Below are 15,618 nucleotides of genomic sequence, written 5' to 3'. Positions count from 1 at the left end.
TCCATGCAAAGCAGAAGGTGCCACTGTGCAGATTTCATTAATAAAAATTTTAAATTTTGCATCAGCTTCTCCAGCATTTGAACTAGGCTGGAGCACAGTGACAGACCTGGCCACAGACACTGGGACGTGGCTGGCACAGGGCACTGCACCGGCGCGCTCTGCACCCACCACCCAAAACATAGCACTGAGCCAGAAAACCTCCACAACTCAAAGGTGAGGTAGTTTGTTGTGATCACCAATTCCCCTTAGGAAAGGGGCAGAAAGAAATTTAAAGGAGAATCTGAAAACACCTGATATCTGTATTAACAAGCCAACAGTTTCGCAATTTCTCACTGCTTGTGTGTGAAGGGATAGAAGGCTAAAGGTGAAGAAGGTTAGCTAAAGTAGAAGGAACCTTTTCCATCTTTCCAACTGCCTAATGGAAAGTGACTAAAGTGGCAATCATTTTAACTGTTAAAAAATAAAAAAACCCAACACTTTGGGTTTTTTTTTTCCCTTCAACATACTAATACCTTTTTAATGAATCTACTACTGAAAACAGCTTCACATATTTAGTAACTACAGCTTCAGTGCTATAAACTCATGGTTGCACAGAAAAAGCTCAAAACATCTCACAGATGCTTCTATACCTTGGCATCAACTTCCAGAACCAGCTCCTCCTTTTCACCTCCATTAAAACACTACAGAGAACAATAAGGATCACCATCACACAATGCTAGGCCAATTTAAGTTTATTAGACCTTCAGCAAATAATTATTTATAGTTCCTTCTGCCCAGATCAGAATTATCAAAGTCGAACTGAAGACATTCTTACAGCATTTTCTTTCTGTACAGAAAGAAAAAAAAAACAAACAAAACATCTATCTGATCAGTACAGCTCACATCTTTCTCTATGTCCTCCACCCTTGACCACACTTTCACTAATTTCTAGTAAGGCACACTTGTCATTGTATGGGAACATCTCCCAGAATGCCCTTTATATCTAGGAGAACCACACAGTGCTCCGCCTACAATAGTTGTTTTAGTATCGACAACCACTACTGTTAGCTTGCCTTCTAACTGATAAGAAGTTATTTTGTTTCTTCTATTCCTAAACAAAAAACCCAAGCAGGCTTAACAAAACACGAAGACTTAAAATAATGCTAGTCTGTGGTACTACCATGAAAAATAGCCAACCAAAACACTTGAAACAAAAATGCTTTCACCGTATTTGTTCTTAGAAAATCTAGACAGTAATTGATTTCTCCACATATTGATCTATTTAAGGTTTGGTACTGCATATTATCAAACAAAACACTGCTCTCTTACTGCTCTGTTTTGTTGCTGTCCCTTTTACTTCAGTAAATTGTTCCTTTTTTAATAAACTAAGTCATGGTGTGTTTGCACTGGTCTATCAACTGTAATTCTGGCTTTCAGTTACTTAAAAAAAAAAAGAAACGAGGCAAACCAAACTCAAAAAATGAGGTAGCCAGGTTGCTACTGCAAGTCTTCACAGTACCCCAGCAATCCCAAGCACTCTGTGGAGGAAAAGGAACATGGAGCTAAGGCACTACCTGGCTGTTTAAAATTTATATGGGTATCAAACAAAATATCTACTCCAGACAAGCAAACACTTCTGCAGCCATAGACTGTGCTTCAAATAGTTTATCATGTGAAGATCACCCTCTCAGATTTGATTACTGTTTCATCATGCTTGTAGAATTTTAGGTTGTATAGTATTTCCACCTCTTGCATAAGTTTGTTTAATCACTCAGACTACACTTAACGTGCAGTAGGTTGTGCTGTGTAACTTGGATCACTTAAATTTGCTTCCATGGGAATATATAGTGTTTGTTACAGCATTCATTACATGTTGATTTTAGTCTCCTAAGACCTCTCTTTGCTTTTGCTTTATAGGCTAGAAATTAAACCAAATCTCCTTTTTTTTTTTTTTCCACAAGATGTTGAAGTCCAAAACTCTAAACACAAAACTGGGCTTTGATATAATGGGTTTGGTTCCCTGGGCCCTTGAGGTATCTGTAGAAGAAAGTGTCGCTAAATCTGTAGTGTCCCACTACAGCTTCTGTCATGGATACTAATGAAGTAGACACAGATATGCCCTAGGTATCTATGAACAAGTTAGGATGGGCATCAATGTGCAATGGTGACACAGAGCTTATTGTCAACTAACCATCCCTTGCACCACTTCACTTGTCCCATGGATCCTCCGGTCTGGATGAGGTCTCTGATGCTGAGATACCAGGGGGAATGACAAAAGCTAGTTAAAGTATAAGCATACCCCAGGCAGTGACTGCACAGTAGACAAGTCCTTTTTTTGTTAGAAAAGGTGTTTGTGTTCAGGGAGGAATCTGGCTGTCCATTGTCTGCTACAATAGCCACAGCTTCACTGCAAGAATCGCCATCAGCTGAATATATCTCCTATTACATAGCTACTAATCTACTGTAATGCTTTTTTTCCCCAAAAAAATAACTCTGCTCAAAGCATTTACAGTCTAAATGTTTTACTTAAACTGCAAACAAAAACAGCTTTCTGCTGCTAACCTTCCCTTACAGAATGAAAAACATCAATGTTTCTCTTTGCCATTTGTTTTCCTTTTGTCCCATGGAATCTGACCTGCTGATGCTCTTATGATTTACTCTGTCTTTAATATTTTGGTGACTTCCATGTCTAGGTTTCAGACTGGAGTGATAACCTGAGTTCAGACTTAAACCACCCCACAGCAGCCTCAAGCTCAATGAACTGACCTGGCACAACTGAGAACACCCAGCTTTCTGCAGCACCCAGTACTGCTAATCCAGTTACGGGTGGTTTGAGTGATAGGCATAGCTACATTTGCTCAAACTATGCCGATCAAGCATTCACAAGTCAGGCTGGCTTTGCACTCAATGCTTACCTTAATTTGCTTACTGATTTCCAGCTCTGCCACTGAAGCTATATGAAGGGTTTCTGGCAAGGGAGGAACCCATCTCAAAGACAATTGCGTTGTGAATCCTTGAGGCTGGCCTTTAGCTTTGCCGTCTGCTCTTTGCCTTCGTTGGCTACCTTCCCAGCGCCTGCACCCTTCTGCATGCCTCAGAGAGGAACTACTGAAGTTTATAGCAGCATTAACTCATCAACTGGAAACCTGCCAGGCTGCTTACATTTTCACTACAATCTTCTGAGCCCTGACTCCAGAGGGTGCTTAGAGTTAGGATCCATGGTCAGAGGCAGTATGCTATACAACTGTTTTCTGATGTGCTTGGATCCATTTGCGCTGTTGTGCACAGATGCATTAGGGCTTTCCATCTCTAAAATCAAAAAATGTCCCTTGCTTTGTTTATCTCAGCGTTAGAGGTACTTATGTGCCTGCGGAACAAAAGCAGAGAATCTAAGCACAGAGCACATGAGGTATCAAAATATCAAGATCTACTGCACAGTCAGTGCTGTTTGTTTCTCACAAAGGTGAGATACCTTTGGAGACATGATGACATGTGTGTAGCTTATTTCTACTTAACAGAACATGACAACCTTGTGAAAGAAAAGTAGGATTGGACCCAAAATGAAAACAAAGCGGGGGGGGGGGAGGATAAAAAAAAATCAGCAGAAAAATCATTTGCTTTTCCTAATTGAGAACAGGACAAAACCTGTGTGCTTCCAGTGTCTGTTTAAATAATTGCTATTACTGTTATTGCTTGAAATCACAGAACCTGTGTATTTTCCAGGATGTTTATACTACAAAACCACCACTTCCTGATGAGCTTTCCTTTAACATTGTTGTTTAAATCCAGTATCACAGATAGCTTGGTCAAACTGGTCCTCAAGAGGTCACTTAGTCCATTTCCTGCTTAAAGATAGAATCAACTGTTTCTAAACTGCTCCTGCCAGTCATTTGTCTGAACTTTGCTATTAAAAACCTCTGGTGATGCAGATCCACCACCTCCTTATACATACCGTCTTTATAGCTAGGTACTCCTCAGGTCTAATTAGGGCTTCATTATGGCAATTTAAGTTGCTCTCCATAACCACCAGACAGGACTAGCAACAATCACCTTATTTCCTTTGCAGCAACTTTCTTCAATATGCAAAGATTATTCTTTCTTACTTTCCTCTAATATGTATTCTGTCCAGCTAGCTCATGTCACTTTGCAGTTTTGTGCTCAAAACCAGAGAAGGTACTCCAGCTGGCCTTTACTAGTGTTGAACTGAATGGGATGGCTTTATAAACCATGTTTCCAACAGGTTTTTTTTTTCCTTTTTTAAAATACATCTCCCTGTTGTGACTGCTGTTCTATTTATTTCTCTTGCTGTGGCCTCCTACTGTTGATTCCTGGAAAGCACATGATCCTCAGAGAGGCTACACCTTTTCTGAAAAACTGTTCCTCATCCAGTCTGTTTCTCCCCATGGATTTTTGCATCTGATTATGCCTACTAAGTGCTACGCCTTGCAGTTCTCATTATTAAATTACATGCTATTGTTAAGGTCACTTCTTATATTTGCCCACATCATTTTGCATTCTAGTCCTGTTCTCCAATGTGTCTACAACTCCTTTCTGTTGTTACCTCCAAATGCAATAGTTATATGCTCTAGTCCAGTATCCATGTCAGTAATGAAAACACCAATTACTAATGACTGCAGGATGGTCCTCTACAGAGCCTCTCTAACAAACTCTTTCAACCTGAAAGTGACCCGCTGGTAACTACCATGGTCACCCTGGTGTTTCATCAAGGCAATCTCTCTCTCCATTTGTTTCTGAAAGTGATGCTTACAGCAGTTTCAACACTGTCAACTAAACCTGTATCTGAGCTGCTAAAATATCTAGCCAGTCTGTTTTACAGTAAGTGCTATAAAATTAACAACTGCTTTAGACACAGTTCTGAACTACATAACAGTATAATGCACTCTCTGCACGGGGAAAATTAATCCAAATTAATGTAAGCAGGCTAGGACTCGTTTATCGCTAGCAGTTACTGGCTCAAAGTAAGGCATCAATTTGAAGTTACAGCACAGTTCCTGGCTAGCTTAATGGCATGCATACTCCTGTCCTAGATGGCAGCTGGAGATCCTTGCTCCTGCCTACTTAGCCCTGAACTCAGAAAACATACTCAAGGTATTTTTCATTATGTCTGTATTACCTGTTTCAAAATGTTCCACATCTATGCAAATCCTAGTTACACCAGCTCCAAGAAAACTCCACACATCAGTTCTATATGAAGCAGTCACCTCATTTAACTAAAGTGTTTAATGTAGTTCAGCTGATTCTCTGGTATTTGCATTTTGTTAATTTGAATTAAAATTAGGTATCCCGAGTCTGTAAAAATAAAGATCAAATCAAATCAGAGTAACTGATATACACAGACAAATCAGTCTGATGGGAAAGCATTCAGTGTGCTAGAACCTTGCCATACATACTCTTTACACAAACTAAATATGACAGGCTGGCAGTGGTGAGCAATGCACAGTTTGTAAAAAGAAATATATATGTATATATATATATATATATATATATATATATATGGCATCTTTTAAACAGTTTTTATCACAGAGCCTGAAGGGCCTCTCTACAGTTATACAAATGGATATTTGAAAAGCAGATTTGTCCTTAAGTCTAAGGACACATTACTTTGCAGCTTTTACAAATTTCTGCACAACAATGCTTAAAGAATTGTTTAAAAAGCTCATGCAGCTCAGGCTCTTCTATTGTTTCCAAATAAAAATTTGACCTAATAAGGGTCAGTTCTCTAACACCAGTAGCTGAGTGAAAAGCGTTTGAACTATTTCTACAAGTCTAGAGTAGACAGAGAGCCATGATTTTTTTTTTCTTTTATTTTGACAGTAATGCTAATGAAAACTGGTGAAAGATTTATATGACCTTTTGACTAACATACAGACATTTAGGAGTATGTACGACAGCACGGTGGGCACTCCTTACACAAGTGCTTAACCTGCAAATATGTAAGCATGAAAACTTACTCCCGTGAGTAGATATGTTGATTTGTGTTGCATAATCCTGTCTTAATTATGCCACTGAGATTACTTGCATGAGAAATTCGCTGTGTGGGGGTTGGTAAAAAACGTTGGTTTATAGCTTGCAAGAGGTCGATACTAGCGCAGGGAAAAAAAAAACTTGAGGCATTTTGAGTTAGTGGATCTGTCACCTACTTTCAACTGAAAGTAATTTAAATATTCTCACAATTCAAAATATTCAGGAGTTACACAATCTTCCACTGTTGCATTTTTTTTAATAAAAGCATGTTAAATAACAGTGCACTCTAGCTCTACTTAACACTTACATGTTTTACTGAAATGTCTTTCTAAATCTGTTTCATCCCTACTCCTTAAACAGTTTCACTGACTGCCAACAAACAAGGTATAAGCCACTCTGCACACATAAATACAGCAGAATCAGGCTGTTACTACAAATGGACAGAAATAAAAAAATACCAGACCTCTGACTGCTGTGCTAAATTACACCACTCCTTCCTACTCTGACTTAGACTATACTCTTCTGTTAAGAAAGAGGGAGGGAAGAGAGTGAAAGAAAATGCTTAGCAGAAACAATTCTAGATAAATCAAGGCTATCTCTAGATAAATATATCTTTAAATCACTGCAAGCCACTGATTTATGTTCAGCAACTAACAATGAAGGAATTGCTTTAGAAGGAACCACATGTTCAGAGCTGGAAAATACTAAAAAGTGTAGTATTTCAATATTCACTCGAGCACTACTTCAAACATGTTCATTCAGGAGTTGTGACCCCTCTTCATTGTATTTTTGTAACTGCAACAGCAAACTTTTGTACAGGGAAGGAAGTGTTAGAAATAATCGTGTGGGTTTGTGTTCTCCAAACCATTCTGCAAACTTCACCCTTCTTTTCTTGCAGCAGGCATTTATTGCACCAGGTGGTGAGAAAGTGCGTAGCTGGGCCAGGAGAGACAAGTATAATGTAACTATCAGAAGATATATTATCAAGCAGAGTTTGGGTGATGTTTTTTAAATTTTGCTCATTCAGCTTCAGCAGAGGCATTTCTGCACACACTCCTAATAACACTGTCTTACATACCTTAATCAACTTCTCCTTCAACAGGGAACTATTTAGCATTCACAGCTTTTTTTTTTTTTTTTTTTTCCCTCAGTGAGAGTCAATATTTAGCAATATGAAGACTTTTGCCCAATAAGAAATTAACAGAATAAACACAAAACTGGGGAACTGCCATTGATCTGAAAAGTCAACAGCTTGACTGGAAAAAAAAAAAAGTACATGTAAAGACTTGGGCAACATTTATGCTATGTACAGGGGACTGGTATTTGACTGCATTCAGAATATTCCTCCTCTTACTGATTTTAAAAAAGCAACAGAAATAATGCCTGGCTTTGACAAAGAAGAGATGGAAACTTATTACATTTGAGAGACAAAGGAGCGGATTGACTTATTCATATCCTGGTGCGTCTGACAAAATACTTTGTGTGAACAATGCCTACTCTGATGGGAGGGAGAAAAAATCCAGCAGAGTTTTTTTTTTTTTTTTTTTTTTTTTTTTTTCCTCCCCTCCCTGGGGAGCACTATGGCGAAATCACATGAATCTGCTTCACTCACTGACTGGAGTAGGCACCTCCATGGCAGAACTGGAGCAAACCACAGCTGTGCAGTAACATCTTCAACAGGCACAACTGTTTGCAGAGTAAACATTTGCCTATAACTTTACTGTAGATAGAGTATGTTAACAAAAGGAAGGCTTCTACCAGCTTAGCTGCGGCATCTTCTTCACTAACACAAGGCTGCGATAGCTCAAATCCAGCACTACCTCTGCACGTGGAAGAGCCTGCACCACCAGCACAATTGTTCATTGCTCCTCATTGTTTCAGACAGCTCAATTGAAAGAGCTTAAATTGCTTGTCTGAAGAATACCTTCACAATATTGCTTTAAATACATACTGCAATGCTTCCCCACTGATGGGGTAATAACCACAGCGAGACAGTTACAAACATCTGGATTCACGGGTCCATAACTAAACCAGTAATAGCATTCGTCTGCCAGAGTTTTGCAGACATTTTTCTTTGTGCCAAACTCCAGACCGTGGGGTTGGGTTGGCAACACTCTGTAGTGTAGAATTAGCCCAAGATGTGGCAGTAATGAAAGGGACAAATGCAGTCCTTAAGAAGCAGAAGAATCCTGTATTAAAACAAAACCCCTAAATGTCTTGCTCCCATTGTGCTCAGTACACATATTTTGGAGTGTTATTTTAAAATAAGCAATTTTAAAATGAACTACTCATAAATTATCAACCTACTTGCAAGCCTAAGAGAGGCTACAAACAGCAAAATCACCAACTGCTACCTTTTGTAGTATTGCTCAAGAAATCACCTTACTATGTATCAGCATACAAAGCCTGAAAATAAATAGTAATTGAGACAGTAATCTCTATTAAGGAAAATCTTTTCAACAGACTTATCAGGTCAGGCACTCACTAGCTAGAGGATGAAAAAGGACAGGGAGCCTTTGGGACAATCCAAGCAGCTCTCCCTTGGTAAGAATTCCCATTTCTCAGCAGCTACAAAGGAGGAAAGTTGTCCCTCTGACCAGTGCTCTAAGGCACGTGTTTTGTCCAACCTTTTTTTTTTTTTTTTAACCACTTGTTTTCGATGTGTGATCTTTAATTTAACGAAGAGAAGAGATTAAAACCAATTGACAAAAAAGAGTATAAAATGATTAAATTCTCCCATTTGCATGGGAAAGATGCACTATCTTAACTCACCTCTTTTTAAACCACATGAATTAAACTCTGAGTAGATACACTGATTTTGGCGTTTGTTTTCATTTCGTACAAAGTTTATCCCAAACTGGATTTGTTGTAAAATGGACTGTAAACTATAAACTAAGTTGGCACAGGTGTTACTAAATTTACTTAATACTGGGTTGAACTTCAAATACTTTCCCACAAAGATGAACAACAATGAATTTTAGAATGGAAATGAGGAGGAGTGAGGAAAGAAGACAGGGAATACCTACTTTTGCTATTGTGGATCAGCAGGGCAGCCAGGAACAGCTAAAGGAAGCTGTCATAAATCATGGTACCCCTGGGAACGGCCTCACTTATGCCAGCCCTAAAATCCAGGAAGTACAATGTGTGTCTGAGCTGGCTGTGCCCTGCTCTACCTGAGCTGCAGCCTCCAAGCTGGGCAGGTCAGAACAGCAGCCTCAGATATAACCTTAACTACAGAGTGGTGACCTCTGATCTAAACAGTTTTATGCCATGAACTGAAAATAGTTATTCCAGATATGTCAAACCTATTTAAGAGCATCTCTGCAGCCCAGATTTACCATGCAATACGTGCAAGATCTTCGCAGCATTTTCTTAAGAAGGTATAACGGTGGGGTTTGGCACACTTCCATACCTTGAAGTATGTATAAGCACTTGGCCATGGTTTGAAATTGAGCTGCCTAGGAGCAATAGGGCCAAGACCTTCCTAGCTTTGCTTTATGCTATTAAAAGCACAAAAGAAATTAAATACAGCACACTGCAGCAAGTAGCACAGCTTTGAGTTAAGCCAGCAAAGACAAGAAAAAGGCTCAAATACCTGTGTCCTCAGTTTACCTATCTGTCCTAGTGCTACAGGGAATGTTGGTCAGTGACTCATTTCAGGCTCTTCTGTTGGACAGGGGAAAACATGAAGAGAAAGCAGTACTTAATTTCCCTCAGACATCTTTAGAGGCTTAAGACCAAATCTAATTTTATTGGTTTTGATGTTCTATCTTTTTTGGAAATCACAGGAATTTAAAGTATTACTGTATGTTAAAGAGTAAAGCTATCAGCATAAAGATATTAAGTTTTATACTTGGTACCCCAAGGACTGGTTGTATTCACTGCTCACAAACATGACGTGATACATGACAACATTCTTCTAAAAGTTCATTGTCCAATTAACAGAATCAGAAATCAATCTCTACTGCTGAGACAAGCAAGCAAAAAAACTGCTATTTAGACATTTTACTGTGCCTGTCATTCTGCTATCCCAGTGCCTAAAATAGAAGTTAATGTGCAGCCCAGGCCTGCTCAGCACACCCAGGAACGGGGCTCTCTTGGGACTCTGCATTTTTATAAAACAGATGTTATAGCAATAGATGTGGCTGTGGGAAATTTTAACTGCTGAGGAAACCTACACCTCTCTCACATGAAAATCACAGTGCAACCAGTCAGCGTCATTTTAAAGTAGCTAAATTAGCCTCAGATCCCTCTGATGGAGTGACTCCATGTGCAGTTACACTGGTAGGTAAGAAGTGGCAGAAGCCATCAGTTAAACACAGTACAGTAGAGTTCAACACACTCTTCGGTATTTGTACTGTATTCTGTTAAAGTAACATGTAATGTTTTATATGTTCCGTTATCATATTTTAAAAATTGCTATTTTTTTATCACTTATGTAACTGAGTAACCAGAAGGATTATTAATGTCCAAGAGCATCGGTTGGCAGTTGTATTCTTGTGAAGCCTGCAACATGTGGGCTGCAAATGATAAGGGTGTGCTCTAGAACTGGAGGAAAAACAATGCTGCATGAAGAAATCTCTTCGGGAGGACTTATGACAAAGTTTTTTATTTTTAAAGCACATGTGATTATGCCCAAGTTATACAGGGTTTAAAATAATTTTTTACAAATTATTTTTCTTTTATAAGAAACGTAATAAGTAGCGTTCTGGTCCTTGTTGCATGATGAGCAATGGAGAGGTGTCATATGCCTGCTGTGTCAGTCTGTTGCCTAATCCCTGCTACTACACCCTACAAGAAAGTGTGTTACAAGCTTCCACTGCTCTGCACATAACACACAGCTGCATTTACCTCCTGATACCAGAAAGGCTCCTTCTAACAAGTCAATTCCAATGTAACGGTAATCCTTCAGGCACTGAAACTCTGTTCAAACTGTTCATCCTGAAAAGCCAGAATTTCCGTTACAGAAGTCATTATCTGTTGTGAATATTTTTTATTTTACAAAAGGTAAAAATGCACTCATCTTACAGTTGCTGTTGAGTAAAAGGGTTAAATTCCTCTTAAAAAATACTTATAGGAACAGAAGCACTGCCATCCTCACTGGCAAAAAAATAATCTTTTCCCCTGCACTCTGTAGGAGAGAAACTTGAGTAATATTAGACACATTGGGGGGTTTTCATAATTCTCAATAGCATTCCTGGGCATCTGGTAGTACCAGCTCACAAGAAAAACTCTCTGCAGTACTCTTGTGCTAATACGAGAGGAATATGCTTTCCCAAGGAGCTAAATATCAGATGGTATGGGAGAGTGTGAGGGGGGAGGCTTCTTTTTCTAAAAGCCAAGCTGTAGCTCCCTGTACCCAAAACCGCTACAATATCTTTTTAGCAACTATAAGGCAGAGTGCTGGTGCTCTATTTAATTTAAATACTTTCTCTCCTACCATGCCTTATTTGATGGTCCAAGTATAAAGTGCATAACCAACACAGAAGTAAATCCCAGTAATTTATTAGAAGTTATTTAAAACAAAACACAGACCTCCCCCCAAAAAACCCAAACCAACAAACACAACAGACATTTGCGCTCTTGATACAGCTTGCCTCTATTGAAGAGGGAGAGCCACTGACCGACCCTGCATGCAAATACATCAGACTGCCATAGGCAATCTACAGCACAGTCCTCAGGGTAAAACACCTTTACCACACATTCAATATAACACAGCTCTGGTTAGTCCCCGCTCTCAGATTGCTCAGACAGGAGAACAACTCACATTTTAGTGAATTTACAAGACCTGCACCAAATCTTTCCAACTATTCAAAAAGCCAAACAATTCCAACATAAAACCAGAAATCACTTCCAGCATTTTTTAAAACATGTACAAGGCTTGCTGTTACACACAAGCTATTAATCTGAAGATACCTTGCGGTCAGAAATCTTACTGAGATGCACCAAATGAAAGAAACGTTATTTAAAGGTAGTTATAATGCGAATCAGAATGCTGGACGCTCACAGCAAATGAGAATTTTTATGCATCCTTTAAACAAAACTAAAACATGCAGAAGATTGCTACTGTTGAACTTTCCTATAGATCAAGCACTCCAGTTACTGTCACTTTATCTAAATCATTCAGTCTTCCAAGTTTACAGTTTCATTTTCTATAACATAACAGAATTATCTCCCAAGTTTGGAACCTTAAAAATATTCTCTATCCAGAGGCTACAACTTTGACCAACACACAAATTTAAAGGCAATACTTCAGTTTATCTAACTGTTAAGCAACACACTGAGAGAAAGCATATAAAAAAAAAATCACATATGGTTCTTTACCTTTACTTCAGAATGAAGTGATAACTATAAACCTGGCACTTGAAAAAGCCAGTTCAAACTACATCCAGACATTAAGTTGAAAGCTCCAGAGTATTTTGAAGTTCATATAATTAATGTTTCACGAAGGCAGCGACCAGCTACGGAAACCAAACTGAATACACTTTACTATGTACATCAATCACTAATGACTATGCCTCCAACATGCAGACAAAATAACAAACTTGAATATCAAACGTTCTTTATGCTTGTTCAATCTACTGTACGCAATTTTTATCTCGCAGTCACCGGTCATAAACACTAAGTTTCCCATTTGTTAGCCTGAGCACATTAATCTCCTACCACTGTCCACAATTTAAGAAGCCGTTACATACCTGCAGTTAGGAGGAGGATCAAGGGTTATTTCAGCTAGCTCCTTCTGGATTCTGTTGGTGAAATGAGAACAGACACAAAGCATTTGAGATAGTCTATAGAATAAATCAGGGAATTACACTGCCCTCTACCACCATGCAGTTAAATGCAAGATTGGCTTTGCCTTCAGTAATGCTAACATGGCTGCTTCCTCTTTGTTCTCAGAGGCATAACCCAAATCCCACAGCTGAGAAACTTTGCAGCTTTTTTCCTGCTCTGTGCTGTATGTAAACACAACACTTACAACTGAGCAGGGTAGAAATTTCCCACAAGTATTCAGAAAAGTAACTCTTTTTCACATCCGAGCACTTTTTACCAGAGAGATTTTCTTTTCAAGCTAATATGCAAATGAGGCGGGGGGGCGGGGGGGTGTGTGTGCTGCACAGGCAGATTTGACAATGACTTTAAACCGGCGCTACAGACCTGTGAGGCTGAAGAAGTGAACCGCACTGGCAGCAGACACACTCTTTTCACAATATTTTACCTACTACTTCGCAGCGTGCTTAAAAAGTGGATTTGCAGATCTGCCAGGCTGTCTCTGTTACTGGAATAATCTCTCTGGATCAACTTTGCTTCTCTCCACACCTTCTGCTGCCTTTCCTCCCTCAACATGATACAGTAGCTGTATTTACAAGATTAAAAAGTGATATAATAACTTGAAATAATCTGTGCTTTGCTTTACTCTATTAGAACCATTCCCAAGGTGTTAAGATCCAGAAGAGGGATACTGAAAACTTTTTGTCAATTTAAGCTTTTTCAGGTACTTAAGAGGTGTAATTTCAAAAGGTGCATGGTAAATTCCTCTTAAAAAATATAAGACTTCTTTTCAGAAGAGGGCCCATGCAAGCAAGACCATGAATTTCATGTGAATAGCAAGTGTTACAATATGAGCTAACAGAAACTGCTCTGCACACTCTTGCACTAGTACCAATAAATTCAGTCAGACTACTGAACTATTTGAGACGTAGGGAATTAGACTTGCAACAATTAAGTGAAATAAAGGCAAGAGGGGAAAATTCAGTCTCGAAAGCCTGCATTTTAGGCTTTTCAAAAAAGATAAGTAATAACAAATTATGAAGCCTACATAGAACTTTTATTTCTTTAGCCAGTCCTGTTTCAAAGGGTTTAACAAGCTCAAAAGTCATCAAAGCCATCCAGTCATGCTCTGCAGCAATTTTAACACATTTCCAAAAGTATTTCCTGAAGTTAAGTCCAATACAAAATAATTAAAGTGTTCCTAAAAGTTAGAACTACAGTATTCACACTGAATAAGCAAAACTTGAAGCTACTACGGTTACTCTACAGCTTTTCTTGCTACGGGATATTTGCAAATGTTTGTAAAGAAAAGCAACTCCAGGGAAAGGATTGGAACGTTATGTTTCATCTCCAAAGACCACTGGAATTGAGGGATTTAAAGTTTGCTTATTTCACACAACTGAATTTAAGAGAAAATTATCAGAGTACATACATATCTTGAGAGCTGGACTCTCGGTAACTTTTTATGATAACAAAAATGCAACAGATAGAACTGAACAAGGTTTCTGAAGATTTTGATATTTAAAGGTAGAGGCTACCTGTAGAACCCCACTGTTTAAATCTGCAGATCCTAAGGGAGAAAACATGCCTAAGTTTCTCCTGAACTGCAGAATGAACCCATTACTTCAAGGTGCATAAGGCTCTCCCATGCATTGACATGAAAAGCTAGTCATAAGGCCCACGGAAGCCACTGGGGTTTCGTTACTTCTTTAATTAAAGAGCGTTGCTTGTCATCAGTCTACAGACCATAATAAAATACACCAGGAGGACTCCACCCCACACCAACCAGGCATGGAAACCTAACTCTGAAAAAGATACGCGACGCTGACACCCTCTCATGCATTTTTGCAAATGGGAAATGCATTTAGGTGCCCCCCCAGCCAGCCTTTAAGTTACCAAGTTCTCAAAGAACTCTTAAAAAAACGTAGGACAAATCTGTGCAATTATTACTCCAGTAAGACTTGGATTAACAAAGATACTGCTTGGCAGGCTCCTGTACTACAGAAGTTGGTACTTCACTCTCTTCCGCATACCTTTACACAAAGAACCCCTCCACCTTGACAAGTACCATGCAAATACAACGGCTCAAAATACTGTGCAAAAATACCACAGAACGTTTTACTGCCCTCTTTACCTTTTAGCACTAGTAGATAGCTTAGCAGTAGTTTTGCTGGATAGTTTGGTGTTCTTCTTCTGCTGGGTGGCAGAGGGTTTTCGTTCTTCTTGCTCTTCAGGTTCAGGTGCAGGTGGATCCCTCTGATCGGCATCTGAACTACCGCTGCTGGTACTTGGACTTTCATCGTCTGACCTCTGCCTATCACTGGACATCGTGGGGAACTTTTTTTAGGGAAGAAGTAAAGAGGCAGAGTTAACACAACAGGCAGGACTCTCTCTTGGCATTCCCCAAGTTCCAGAGAACACCTAAGTTGGTGACAACTCCGTTTCACTTCAAAATTAACCAAAATGTACTTCTTTGTCTAGTCCAAAAGGGCTGCAGTTTGACAGCTACAAAGCAATATTTACACTTCTGAAAATACAGATATTTCCAATTTTTAAACCCACTCGCATTTTTTTCATACTTTAAACAATATGCCAATTGTCGACTTTGTTCTAAGGCATGAGACAGATTTAGCAGGGTACTTAGGCAGTGAACATTAATAACTTATGACACATTGTAAATAACAGACCTCACTGAAAATGTTTTTTAAAAAGTCACTAATACCCTGTAAATATTTACACTGGAGCAGAGCATTTTATTGGGTCCAAACGCCAGATCCCCCCCTCTCCCCCTCTCTCCGAGAAAATATATTGCCAATAACACTTGGGTTGATTTCAGATGGAAATGTACACTTGCTCTGTGCATTTAAAGGGCTGGGCTGGGGAGGC

The 15,618-nt window shown here is 39.1% G+C and overlaps 1 protein-coding gene across 1 annotated transcript in view; it reads right to left on the bottom strand.

The window, feature by feature from the left end:
• The window catches only part of UBE2E3 (ubiquitin conjugating enzyme E2 E3), a 59,954-nt gene extending 44,862 nt beyond the window's left edge, over window positions 1-15,092 (bottom strand). The window contains exons 1-2 of the mRNA XM_026853274.1: window positions 14,867-15,092; window positions 12,660-12,710 (exon numbers count right to left, since the gene is read on the bottom strand). Of these exons, the coding sequence (XP_026709075.1) occupies window positions 12,660-12,710; window positions 14,867-15,060 (245 nt within the window). The 5' untranslated portion in view covers window positions 15,061-15,092. The remainder of the gene's footprint in view (window positions 1-12,659; window positions 12,711-14,866) is intronic.
• Window positions 15,093-15,618: the final 526 nt, after the last annotated feature.

Source organism: Athene cunicularia (assembly GCF_003259725.1).
Source record: "Athene cunicularia isolate RWA chromosome 7 unlocalized genomic scaffold, athCun1 chr7_part2, whole genome shotgun sequence".
Lineage (NCBI taxonomy): Eukaryota > Metazoa > Chordata > Aves > Strigiformes > Strigidae > Athene > Athene cunicularia.
Note: the sequence above shows the minus strand (reverse complement) of the source record. Positions and strands in the feature narration are given on the sequence as shown.